Raw genomic sequence first — 13,495 nt, 5'->3', positions numbered from 1 at the left:
TTGGCTGGTGTCAGGGCTACTAAGAGCTTCGTCTCGAGGATTGCTAACTGGATGGTTGCGGTTGTTGAGTGTGCTCGCTTCAAGTGGCAGTAGGGTGGCTCTGATTGGTGGGGTATTGGTCATGGGCTTCAGCGGGGGCAGCTGAAGCCCATGATTTTCCCGGTCTGGATTAAGCCTACCTTAATTCCTGCCCCCGCTGAAGCCCATGACCAATACCCCACCAATCAGAGCCACTCTACTGCCACTTGAAGCGAGCACACCCAGAATATAGATGACGCAATCTGGCTTCTTCGAATGTGGGTGGGGAGCCCAACAGAAAGTGTCCCGTCCTCCTAATAGCAGTGGTCGAAGTGAGTGGAAACGGTCGGGAGAGCTTTCTAACGAGTTTCCCCATTCTGGAACTCTTCTTTCTAAAGTTAAAGCACACTTCTCTATTTTACCACCTGATAGCAGCTGCAGCTAAGCTAAAATCTGATTTAACTCAGTTGGCTGTCAATCTGCATAACTTAACCATTGAAAATTGTGTTACACGTTGTTCCCTTCCTGCCTACCTTGTCCCCCACCGGGGTCACAGTTCCAGTACTATTTTTGTACACTTCTAACACTGCCTAATATATCCCATGAAGGTGTCTCAGGTGCACTCCACGTCCCTGGGCCTGTTACCATTCATATTATGAATCCCTTTTGAATTCTGGCATGTGGGTATAGTAATGTCGGGCCCCCATGAACATGTGGCAGCCACCGTTACAGTGAGGCTTTCCATCAGTTACAAACAAATCTGGCATGTACCTAAGGAGCCAGGTACGCCCCAGGCATTAAGATATCAATCCTGTGGAGAGGGTTAAGAGTTTCATGCTCTTGTGGTAAACACTATAGGTAATTCTAGTACTGAATTTCCTCACAGGGTCGCCGCATCATGCAGGAAATCCTTGGAGAATGGGGCAGATGTGGAAAACGGCACAGAATGCATTTCTCTATGTACTTGTTCTGCATCTGAACCCACCAAAATGAGGCTCACTGTGTCCATCCTTTCAGAGGTCGATAAAATAAATGGCATTGAGCTATGATAATATCAAGGGATGATTGTGGGGGCTATATTAGGGCTTAAATTCATGGACTACCATAGTTTATCCAAAGACAATGGGTGTCATGACGAGTTTTGAGGTAGCCCTGCCCCTGACAAGGGCATGGCTACCCCCAAACCCGGGTCCGGGTTCCCTGAATGGGGAAATACCGGGCCATTCCGACCTTGGAGGGCCCTGTATTACCCCATTCAGGGAACCCGGACCCGGTCCATCCCCATTCCCATTTGAGCCCCCATAGGGCTCAGTGGGGATGGGGAGCATGATAACAATGGGCCCGTTAATAACGGGCCCGTTGTGAGCATGCTAGGCCGCTCGCGGGACCCGCTAAGGACGTCTGGTAAAACCAGGTGTCCTGAGTGGGTCCCGTGAGAGGACCTCGTAATGGGACAGTAAGGGGTTAACGGCTCCGGCACCTTTACTGATGCCGTTAACCCCTTACAGCCCTCCTCGTAATGCCAATATTACCTTTTTTGATGGAGTTTTTGTGTCTATTCCCTTCTGTTCTGTACTTCATAATGGGGCTGTCTCACCCCTCCCCCATCTTTGCCCCCTACTGTTTTACCTGGCAAACCTTCTCCTGTGCATTTTAAGTGCTGTGCCACGTTGCATTTCAACACTTTGATCTATTTGTCTCAAAGCACAATCTGAGCTTGAGAGAAAAGTAGCATGGGAATCCGACATTCTTCCCTTCAGCATCCAGCCCCACTGTTCATTTCACCAAAATCCCAGAGCTGGTGGAAGTGACATCACATACCCCTTGACCCCCTGATGATATCACAGGAAGTGATGTAATTTGACCCTGCACCAAGTGACATCACAGAAAGTGATGGCAAACGACTTTCAGATTTTTTAGATGTATCTAGCACCTGTGTTTCCAGGTGCTCTAATTTCAGCCCGATATAAGAACCGCGGCACAGAGGGAAGCATGATTGGTCCACGATTACACATTTAGGGAATTTAATTTTCCAGATTCGACGTGGGAGCTATATGTAAAACATACATAATGCAGTATTTCTAACAAGGTAACCGAAATCTGTAATGCAGGCTACAGCTAGTTTATGAAACATCTATAGATCAATGGACAGAGAAGTACTAGTTATCTATGGCTTTGTTGTGTTAAACAAGCCAAAAAAGCACTGACCAGGGGAGGTGTGCGCTGCTGTTTAACCAGGTGAAAAAAGCGACACGAGCAAGGCTGAAAATTAAATAATTGACCAGGATTTGGTTTCAGCAAAATTCCCTGGTTGTAAATGTATATATGATTCAGCTACCACTAAAATAGAAGAAATCTATTAGACTGGTCTGCGTGCACAGAGGTGAGTGCACCTGATAAGGTTATATTTGCTCCAGTATAATACCTGGGAATGTTTCTTTCAATATACCTAAGAGCCCCCCATGGTTTTTATTAGCTAAGCGAAATACTGGGTGCAAGAGGACTTAACAAAACCACCATTTAATGTAATATAATTGCTGCACACAGAAATTCATAGCACCACACAGTTATTTAAAATTGAAAACACCCACAAATTGCTTCTCACCTGGGAACTCACTGGCAGACTTCAAGGGGTGCACTGCACACTACCCCTTTGTCAGACCCAATGGTGCCCAATAGCATAGCACAAGATTTGGCAGCTGCCCTGCGAGCCGTGCTGTGGGGGCGCCCAAGCTCTTTAACAAAGCACAGGGCGCGCCAAACCCCAGGCCGGTCCGGCCCACCACGTGTGTGGAATGTCCATGAGGATTATGCTGCTGCAGGGGCATGGACTACTGCAAATAAAGAAGTAAATATGTTTTTCAATCAAAGCTTAAATCTTTAACGTAACATAGAGAGAAGGAGTGGTGCCTGGTCCACAAATATACCAGCCACCATTGGTTGTTTTTTTGGAGGGTGTAAATATTTGCCACAAGTATGTGATTGTGACTGAACATAGCGAGGGAGCCCGAACTAACGAAAATGGGTTGGGGGTGGCTGGGGTGATTCTTCTCCCTCCCCAAAGTAAATGTTTTGAATAATGGGTTTAAATTATGCATTACAAAGCACACTTTCTGGGAAAATGTGGTTAAAAGGCCAACAGTGTTGGGTAAAAGGCCAACAAACGGTTTAGCAGGGTGTAGGGTAAATCATGAAAAAAAGTACAATAGATGCAAGTCACCAAAAGTGCACAGGGCATTTCCCAATACATTATCATGCCGGTTCCTGCAATATATTCCAGTATAAAAACATTTGTATTCTGGCTGTGCCCATACATTTCCATGCTGGCTCCACCAACATATGTTAGTAGTCCCATATAAGGCCATACTTATGGTCACTTTAAGAAATGTTTCTATAGTATCATTACTGGCACTGGGCACAAAACTGTCTCTGCCGATATGGCATTACTGCTATGTAAGTACATACTTCCATTGGTTTGGTTATTAAAAATGGCATGTCACAATAGGAAAACCTGTCCAAACTGGTTCCAATGTAAGCCAGTCTATACACATAAGAACACTTATTTTGCTTGATTCAACATGGATGCTCAATTAATAAAAAGTCATGCAAATGTCATGCTACAGTGAAGAATATACAGGCCGCTACGCCAAAACATCAGTCTAGCGAGATAACACTACTTATCATGCTTGCTTTGTTAAAGATGCAGAGTAATAAATGTCATGCCATAGTAAGCAATGGCTAGAGTGACTGCACCAAAATGCCAGTCTAGTCGGGGAATGGCACACATGAACTTGCCTTTGCCCAAAAATACCAGTAAAACATGCAAAGTCAATAAAGGATGTGGCAAAAATGCTCCAGTGGTCCCAAGTCTCCTAGGCCCTTACACACACATGCATCCCCTTTCACCCACTGGGAACTCACCCATACATACTCGCTCACACTGGATTTACCACACATGTACACACTGAACCCCGACCAGAACATTCAAACACACACTGGCCCTCATTACGAGGTATGCCGGTAAGGGAAAAACGATGCTGGTATGTAAATACCGGCATCATTCACTGTTCCGTAGCATTCCGACCTGGAACCCCGGTATTAGCGGCATACCAAACAACGGTGCCGCTAATAGCGGCATAGGCGCGTACATGCGCCTCTTCAGGTAGTAAATACCGGCATGCCGGTAATAGGGGGTAATTACAACCCACGCAAACATGCAAATACCAGCATCGCGAACCCGGTAATAACGGGCTGCATGATGCCGGCAAAACAGGCATCGCGGACCACCCACAAGAAGCAAGCAAGATACAAGGCAGCTGCCACAGGTGCACACAATCCCCACAGGTGGAGTCAAAGGAGGCTGTGCCTGTATGAACTGAGCACACCCACACACCACAACCCCCCCCGTGTAGGCATTGCAGAGTTGCCCTGTACAAAAGGAGCACAACTAAACACCACACCCCTTCCTACACCAAAATGCCACCACTAGCATTTGCAAACATGGCGCAGGAGGACCTGCCTATACTGATACAACTACAGCAACAACTGCAACAACAACAACAGCAGCAAGGACAGGCAGCACAGAGGAGACACAGGAGGAGAAGGAGGTTGAGACAGGCCCATCCATTACCACCAGCGCAGCCACCACAGCCTCGTAGGCAGCCAGCAATACCTCGCACCAGACCCAGCCCATTCAACCTTACCCCTGAGCAGATCCACACCCTGTACCGGATGGACCGTGACACCATCACCACCATAGGGCACATGATACAGAACGACATTGCCAGCCACATACAAATATGCACTGCCATCCCCCCACTACTAAAAGTGGTGTCTGTGCCACACTTCCTGGCCACAGGCACCTACCAACACACAGTGGGCCAGCTGCATGGCATTTCACAACCACTATTTTCACGCATGCTGAACCAAGTGCAGGATGGCCTCCTGAAGCACGCAAGCACCCACATATCCCGACCACGGACTGCCCAGGAGATAGCCGAAACCAAAGTAGGCTCCCAGCACTGGCAGGCATGCCCAATTGTGTCGTTGCCATCGACTGCACCCATGTGGAATTGATAGTCCCCATGCCATAGAGGCCGTGCACCGCAATCACAAAAATACCACTCCATCAATGTGCAAATGGTATGTGACCCCAGAAAGATCTTCACCCATTGCTGCGCCCGATTTCCTGAATCAACACATGATGCCATGTTACTGGGTAAATCCACGGTACCCCATCAAATGGAGCGACATGCTGTACCACGTGCCTGGCTGCTTGGTGAGCTGCACAACCATCCCATGGCAGTGCTTTGGGGTACTGATGTGTGGGGATGCATGGGGGGGGCAATACTGCACCTGGGTGAGAATAGCCGGTGATTGGAGAATGCATGCAGAGCCAAACACTCCTGACCTGAACCAGTCAAACGATACATGACACTTCACTGGGCCACAGATCACAAATAATGCATATTAATGAGAACAAGTAAGAGGCACAACCAGGCCACCATGGTGATGGCAAGCAATGCATGAATGAACAGGACGGCAAGTGTGGCTATGTGGGCAGTGTGACCATGCATTGTAAATAATGAACAGCATGAATTGGAGTCAAAACATTGTTGCACTACCACAGCATATCTGCCTCAGCATGCATGATTACACCCTGCATCATCTATTGAATGCCAACCAGACTACCACACCTCATGACAGTACAAATTGCACCTAGATAACATTTTTTCATGCTTACAGGGACATGTGCATGGCCACACCAAATAGCTGGCGGCATGACTGTGCTCCCTGATTTACGGGAGTTCAGAGTGACACACACCTATTTGAATCTGCTTGCAGGTGATGGAGGATATCCCTTGAGGCCGTGGCTACACACCCCTGTGCCTAACCCGCAGAACGGCCATGAGGAGGAGGACAATTGTGTGCACACCCGTACCCGTGTTGTCATTGAGCAGACCTTTGGCCTGTCGAAGGGGCAGTTCCGCTGCCTCAGCAGGTCTGGTGGGGCACTCCCATATAGGCTTGAGAAGGTGGCAAAGATCACCATGGCCTGTGTCATGCTGCACGACATGTGCATCCGGAGAAATGTACCATTGTCACCTGACATTGACATGCATGGGCCGGGTGAGGATGATGAGGATGGAGACGGAGGTGAAGTAGCCCCACTGCCAGTACTTGATGCACGGGATGGCCATGCTGTGCGGCAAGCACGAATTCAAGTATACTTCTGAAACACAGGGACTATGAAAGACTTGTGTCAGTCAGACACTGGGCCAATGTGAACATGCACACAGGGAATGTTGGGAGTTGGGCACTGAACACCGTAACACATTAAATGGATGCACACGAAAAATAACAATGTCCAGCCATGGATTTTTCTTCTCACAATTTGTGTATTCTTTAAAACAGCAAAAATGTGCCCACTCCCCCCTCCCAGACCCCCCCAACAAACTCCCTCACCCACCCCACAAACCCCAGTAAATACCCCAACAAACTCCCTCACCCACCCCACAACCCCAGTAAATACCCCAACAAACTCCCTCACCCACTCCACAAACCCCAGTAAATACCCCAACAAACTCCCTCACCCACCCCACAGATCCCAAATGACCCCATGTGTGCAACAAACAGTGTTCCCTTCACCAATGTAGTTCTTTAAATTGGCATTGCCCATACTGTTATTTCTTTGAGACTTTTGGGTCTGGGGGTGCCATGGCCGAGAGCCGTGCGCTCCTCCGCGTTAACTGCACAGGGCTCGATTGCACCGAGGTGGAAGGGGTTGTTGTAGTGGAGGTGTCGATTGTCAGTCCCATGGCTGAGCCAAGGTGTGGCCGCTGCATTTGCGGGATGTTTGCAAGAAGGGCCTGTGTCAGTGACCCCATGCACTCCCTGAATGCACATGTAGATGCCTCCACAGCAGCTGTATTGGCTGCAATGGCCGTGGCTATGGCCCTCATGGCCTCATTCCAAGCGTCGACCTGTTGACGGATGATTTGCAGCATTGACTCTTGGCGAGCCTCTACGCTTGCCAGGCGAGCCTCAAAGGAGGTGTCGGCCGCTGGTGTACTGGTGGCTGGCAGGGTGGTGGCTGGCAGGGTGGTGGCTGGCAGGTGGTGGAAGGCAAGGTGGTGGCTAGCAGGGTGGTGGCTGCCAGGGTGGTGGAAGGCACCTGCATGGGGTCCTCGTCCTGGGCACTGTCCTCCTCGAAGATCCCAATGTCTGATTCTCCAAGGTCAGAGTCATGGAGACATGGATCGTCCAGGCTCTCAGACTCCGCAGGTGGGGGGGAGGGTTGGCAATGGGCCTTCGGGTGGGTGTTCCAGACATGATTCCAGCCTCAGCATCCACCTCTGTGGACACAATGTCCGTGATGGCCGGCAGAACGGCTCCCACTGTTGTGGGTGCCTGCTGCTGTTCTGTCGCTGCAGGTGCCCCATGCAGGGTTGAATCCTTGCGTGGCACACTGGGTGTTGCTGCAGGCATTTTCTGGGACGGGGGTTGCCGGTGGCCCTGGTCCCTTTGCGTGCACTGGATGTACTCGCACCCCTGTCCTGTGTTCCACCTTCCTTCGATGCCTGGGAGATAGAAGAGATGCAGGTCATCAGTGATGTTGTCAAATGGCAGCTATGATGTATTGCGGTGTGATATGTTCATACATTCAGGCATCATTTCATTTCTGGTGTGTGGCATTTGGTGTACTGAGGGGACATGTTGGCAATCAATGCATGGCTGGTGGCATAGCATTGGTTTGGTGTCTGTGTGGTGGGTCCCATGGGCATGGTTGGGTCATGTTGCACCTCTGTTGGGATTGGGATTTTCACTCAGCATGCGTGTGGTGCAGGGTGTGGCACTCATTCTATGGATGTGTTGATGTAGCCTTGGAACATGCATTGCCTTGCCTACTCTAACTTCCACATCGCTTGTGCCACATCATGTTTTGGTATACGTGGATGTGATGGTTCACTCACCTTCCTCTGTGGTAGTTGCAGCGCCAACCTCCTGGTCTCCTATTCCCTCTATGGATTCCGGGTCAATGAATGCACTTGCGTTCTCCTCCCATGCGGTGAGCTTCACAGGGGAGTGTGTGCCACCGCCTGTCGCCATTGCGGCCCTCCTGTTCTCTGCCAGGATATTCCTGACCCGGAGGCGGAGGTCATCCCAGCGCTTTCGGCAGTCACGCACACTCCTTGGGGTGCTCCACACTGCCGACACCCTCTGAGCGACCTCCTTCCAGACCTCTTTTTTTCTGGTTTGGGCCGTATGCTTGAGGTCTATGCTTCTGATTGTGTCTGCATGCTGTTCGAGGGTGTTAGCAAGCATTGTCAGTTCAGCATCAGAAAAACGCTGCTTCCTCTTCCTTTGGGAGGATTTTCTGGTGGCCTTCGACATCCTGCTTCAGTTGTGGCACACAACAACACAAGTGTAGTGGTGTTTATGGAGGATGGCAATGGATTGTGTTTTTAAAGATGGCTGCCGGCTCATTTCCCGTTCCTGCGCGATGACGTAATTTCCGTGTCCTTTTTTGCGACCATGTTAATACCGTGCTGGTATTACCGTGCCGGTGTTTAGTGGTTGTTATGACGCAGTTGCGGAATGGGCGGTACCTGCAATGCCGCTATAGGGGGGTTGCCGGCCCGTTACCGGCATGGCAGTTTTGCCACTACCGGCATGGGGTAACGCGCATTCTCGCGCACTAGTAATCACCCGCTGTTAGCGGGTTCATATGGGCACGGACTCGCACGTTCCGGCATGCCGGTGATGGACACGCTGTTAACGGGATACTCGTAATGAGGGCCACTGCCACATGTATGCTCATTCACCCACCACTCACTCACTCACACCTTCTCTTAAATGCACTCATTGCATTCTCTACACAGGCACACACCCGCCCAGAACATTCAAAAACACGGCATCACATTCATACTTATTCACCCACCAGACACTCAATCATACACCTTTTCTTACATACACCCATTGCATTTTCTACACAGGCGCTGCACACATCCACCCACCCAGAACATATAAAAACACACCATCACATTCATACTCATTCATCCACCAGTCACTCACATACACATTTGCTTACATCCACTCATTGCATTCTCTACACAGGCACACACCCATCCACTCATTGCATTTTCTACACAGGCACTCACCCACCCACTCAGAACATTCAAAAACACACATCACATCACTTTTCATTCACGCACCAATCACTCACACCTTCTATTACATCCACTCATTGCATTCTCTACACAGGCACACACTGATCCACTCATTACATTCTCTACACATGCACACACCCACCCAGAACATTTAAAAACACACATCACATCACTTCTCATTCACCCACCAGTCACTCACACTTTCTCCTGTATCCATTCCTTACATTCTCTACACAGGCACACACCCACCAACACACCAACCCCGAACATTCAAACACACCTAACATCACTTGTCATTCACCCACCAATCACTCACACCTTCTCTTGCATCCACTCACTGCATTCTCTACTAAGGCACATAACCACCCACCCACCAGAACATTCAAAAACACACATTACATCACTTCTCATTTACCCACCAGTCACTCACACCTTCTCTTACATCCACTCATTGCATTCTCTACACAGGGACACACCCACACACCCAGAACACTCAAAAACAAACATCACATCACTGCTCATTCACTCACCCACCAGTCACATACACATTCTCTTACATCCACTCATTGCATTGTCCACACAGGCAGAGAGAACATTCAAAAACACACATCACATCACTTCTCATTCACCCACCAGTCACTCACACTTTCTCCTGTATACATTCATTAGATTCTCTACACAGGCACACACCCACCAACACACCAACCCCGAACATTCAAACACACCTAACATCACTTGTCATTCACCCACCAATCACTCACACCTTCTCTTGCATCCACTCACTGCATTCTCTACAAAGGCACACAACCACCCACCCACCAGAACATTCAAAAACACACATTACATCACTTCTCATTCACCCACCAGTCACTCACACCTTCTCTTACATCCACTCATTGCATTCTCTACACAGGGACACACCCACGCACCCAGAACACTCAAAAACAAACATCACATCACTGCTCATTCACTCACCCACCAGTCACATACACATTCTCTTACATCCACTCATTGCATTGTCCACACAGGCTGAGAGAACATTCAAAAACACACATCACATCACTTCTCATTCACCCACCAGTCACTCACACTTTCTCCTGTATCCACTCATTACATTCTCTACACAGGCACACACCCACCCACCCCGAACATTCAAAAACACACATAACACCACTTAACTTCCATCCACTCATTGCATTCTCTACACAGGCACACACCCACCCACCAACCCACCCAGAACATACAAAAACACACATCACATCACATCACTTCTCATTCACCCACCTTCTTCTCTCACTTTCACCTATATCTACTCATTACAATTTTCTACACAGGCACACACCCACCCACCCTCAACATTCAAAAACACACATAACACCACTTCGCTTACACCCACCAATCACTCACCCCTTCTCTTCCATCCACTCATTGCATTCTGTACACAGACACACACCCACCCACCCAGAACATTCAGAAACACACATCACCTCACTTCTCATTCACCCACCAGCAGGGCTTTAAGTGGGCCGGGGCCTGCCGGGGCCGGGCCCCGGCAGTCTCCAAAAAGTGGGACTGAGCCGGGGCCCTGCCGGGGCCCCCCCTCCCACTGCACGCAACATTGGTGGGATGCATTATCCCGTCACGGCGGCAGCCGCGACGGGAGATGCGCCTGCCATGAAGTCAGGCGATCTGACAGAAGTGGCAGCCAACCACAGCGATGCTGTGCCTGGCTGCCACTTCTGTAAGTCATAGTAACTGCCTCTGGTGACCTCTCGCGCGAGGGGTCACCAGAGGCAGTTACTGTCCCTTTGTTTCCCCAGGTCGCCGAGGCGTCTTTAACCCTCGGCGAACCTGGGGATTCCTCGACATTTTTCGAGGTTTATGAAAGATGGCTTGAAAAGTACACAATTCAAGCCATCTTTTATAAAGCTTTGCCGACGGACAATTTTGTCCGTAGTCAAAGCTTTATAAAAGATGGCTTGAATTGTGCACTTTCAAACCCATCTTTTATAAAACCGAAATGTTTAAAAAAAAATGGCCTGAAAAGTAGGCAAACCGTAAGGTATGCACACACACATATATATAGTAAGGTACGCACACAGATATATAACATGCATATATATGTGTGTGCATACCTTACGATTTGCGTACGTTTTAGGCCACGCCCCCCACAAGCCACACAACCAAATGAGGGCCCCCCCTCGATTTCTTACCCCACTTAAAGCTCTGCCCACCAGTCACTGACACTTTCTCCTGTATCCACTCATTACATTCTCTACACAGGCACACACCCACCCACCCGAACATTCAAAAACACACATAACACCACTTCTCATTCACCCACCAATCCCTCACACCTTCTCTTCCATCCACTCATTGCATTATCTACACAGGCACACACCCACACACCCAGAACATTCAAAAACACACATCACTTCTCATTCACCCACCAGTCACTCACACCTCCTCTTACATCCACTCATTGCATTCGCTACACAGGCATACAACCCAGAACATTCAAAAACACACATCACATCACTTCTCGCTGACCCACCTGTCACTCACACCTTCTCTTACATCCACTCATTGCATTATCTACACAGGCACACACCCACCCACCGAGAACATTAAAAAAAAACATCACATCACTTCTCTTTCAACCAGCAGTCACTCAAACCTTCTCTTGCATCCACTCATTTCATTCTCCAGACAGGCACACACCCACCCACACACCCAGAACATTCTAAAACACACATCACATCACGTATCATTCACCCACCATTCACATACATACATCTGACACGCACTTCACACATGCAAAACACACATCATATTACAAACAAAATCCTTCTTACCTTTTCCTTGCAGCTTCGGTCCCTCATTCCAGGCCCCCTCATCTCCTCTGTGCTCAGACATGCCAACATTCTGAAGCCCCTGAGAGGGAGATTTCAGCACCGAAATCGGGAGAATGCATTTTCCCCATAGCAATGCATTGGGGAATCAGGGGATATTGTTATTTTAGGCGGGAGACAGTAAAAAATAGCACTGTTTTTAATGATAAAATCGGGAGTCTCCCACCTAAATCGGGAGGGTTGGCATGTATGTCTGTGCTGGTAACAAACAGGAACCTGGAAGCTGCGGGAGCTTCCTGGTTCCTGTATGTGAGCTGCAAGGAAGCCATGCAGAAGGGGTGGGAGATGAACGTGGCATGTGACATGTGCAACAAGTCACAGCCATCTCCAACCCCTACTGAGTGTCTCCCGGCCCAGCCTTCACCCTGATGGATGAGGACTGGGCCAGGAACCCACCAGACCTGGTGTGGTGGGGCCCCGCGCACCACGGGAGCGCCCGCTACACTAGGCGCACCCAGGTTTCTTTTATAGTTGGGGTCGCAAGGGAGCGCCAGGGTTTGCAACTGACCCCAAATGACATTCCTGGCGTGTGCTCCAGGATTTCTGAAAAAAGGCAGCCTCTATTCTGATCTACGAAAGTGTCCTTGAACCTTCACTAAATCAGAAAAGTGATGCTGCCTTCAGTGAAATGTCTTGTTTATACCAAAACCTGACCTTTGCCATGAGAATCCCCTACAGTGCCTGCCTATATTACTGATGGTTGCTAGGACTTTTTTTCAGGCCGGAAATCAGGCACTTGCAAAAGTCGAGACATTGATGTCAGGCCACCACATTCTTACTTTAACAGAATATTGTGCTTTTAAGAAAAGTGCTGTACCGTGCCCGAAACAACACTTTTCCATTTGTTGCATGAACCTCAGAATCGTCACTTTTCTTTAACATCCCTTTTGGCTCTGTGCGTGTCTGCATGAAAAACAGAGCTTTCCATGTACTGCTTCGAAAGACATTGATTCGTGTTATTCTATACATATCTGGCCAATATCATCCAGTGATACCCAACAGTCTGCGAAGGAACAGAAATGATATTCTTTACAAACAAAAGGAAAACCCCAAATTGTACCTGTAGAGAGGGCCGTCTCCAGCAGCAGGATGCGAAAGAAAAGAGACGCTGTCATCTCTGAGGGGGAGACTGTCATCTGCGTGACCTACTGACTAGAACAGTAACCACCCATCACTCTCCACATTACGACACAGAGGAAGACCTCCTCCTGTATGTACATTCAAATTTAGATTTCTCTTCCGGTTGTCTGTTAGATAGCTCTGCCCACCAATGATTCAACCATTATTATCTTTTTCAGATCTCCTTTAAATATGCCATGTAATCAAGGACTCGAGCAGTGTTTATTCAAAGGCATTTCACTCTGGGGAACTCATGGATAAAAAATAACGTAACGG

The 13,495-nt window shown here is 48.8% G+C and overlaps 1 protein-coding gene across 2 annotated transcripts in view; it reads right to left on the bottom strand.

Moving 5' to 3' along the window:
• The window catches only part of LOC138513092 (tyrosine-protein phosphatase non-receptor type substrate 1-like), a 360,255-nt gene extending 346,975 nt beyond the window's left edge, over positions 1-13,280 (bottom strand). For both annotated transcript variants that reach the window (XM_069627760.1, XM_069627761.1), the window contains exon 1: positions 13,161-13,280. In XM_069627760.1, the coding sequence (XP_069483861.1) occupies positions 13,161-13,236 (76 nt within the window). In that variant the 5' untranslated portion in view covers positions 13,237-13,280. The remainder of the gene's footprint in view (positions 1-13,160) is intronic.
• Positions 13,281-13,495: the final 215 nt, after the last annotated feature.

Source organism: Ambystoma mexicanum, chromosome 12 (assembly GCF_040938575.1).
Source record: "Ambystoma mexicanum isolate Mex_15411 chromosome 12, UKY_AmexF1_1, whole genome shotgun sequence".
Lineage (NCBI taxonomy): Eukaryota > Metazoa > Chordata > Amphibia > Caudata > Ambystomatidae > Ambystoma > Ambystoma mexicanum.
This window is presented reverse-complemented; position numbering and strand designations above follow the sequence as displayed.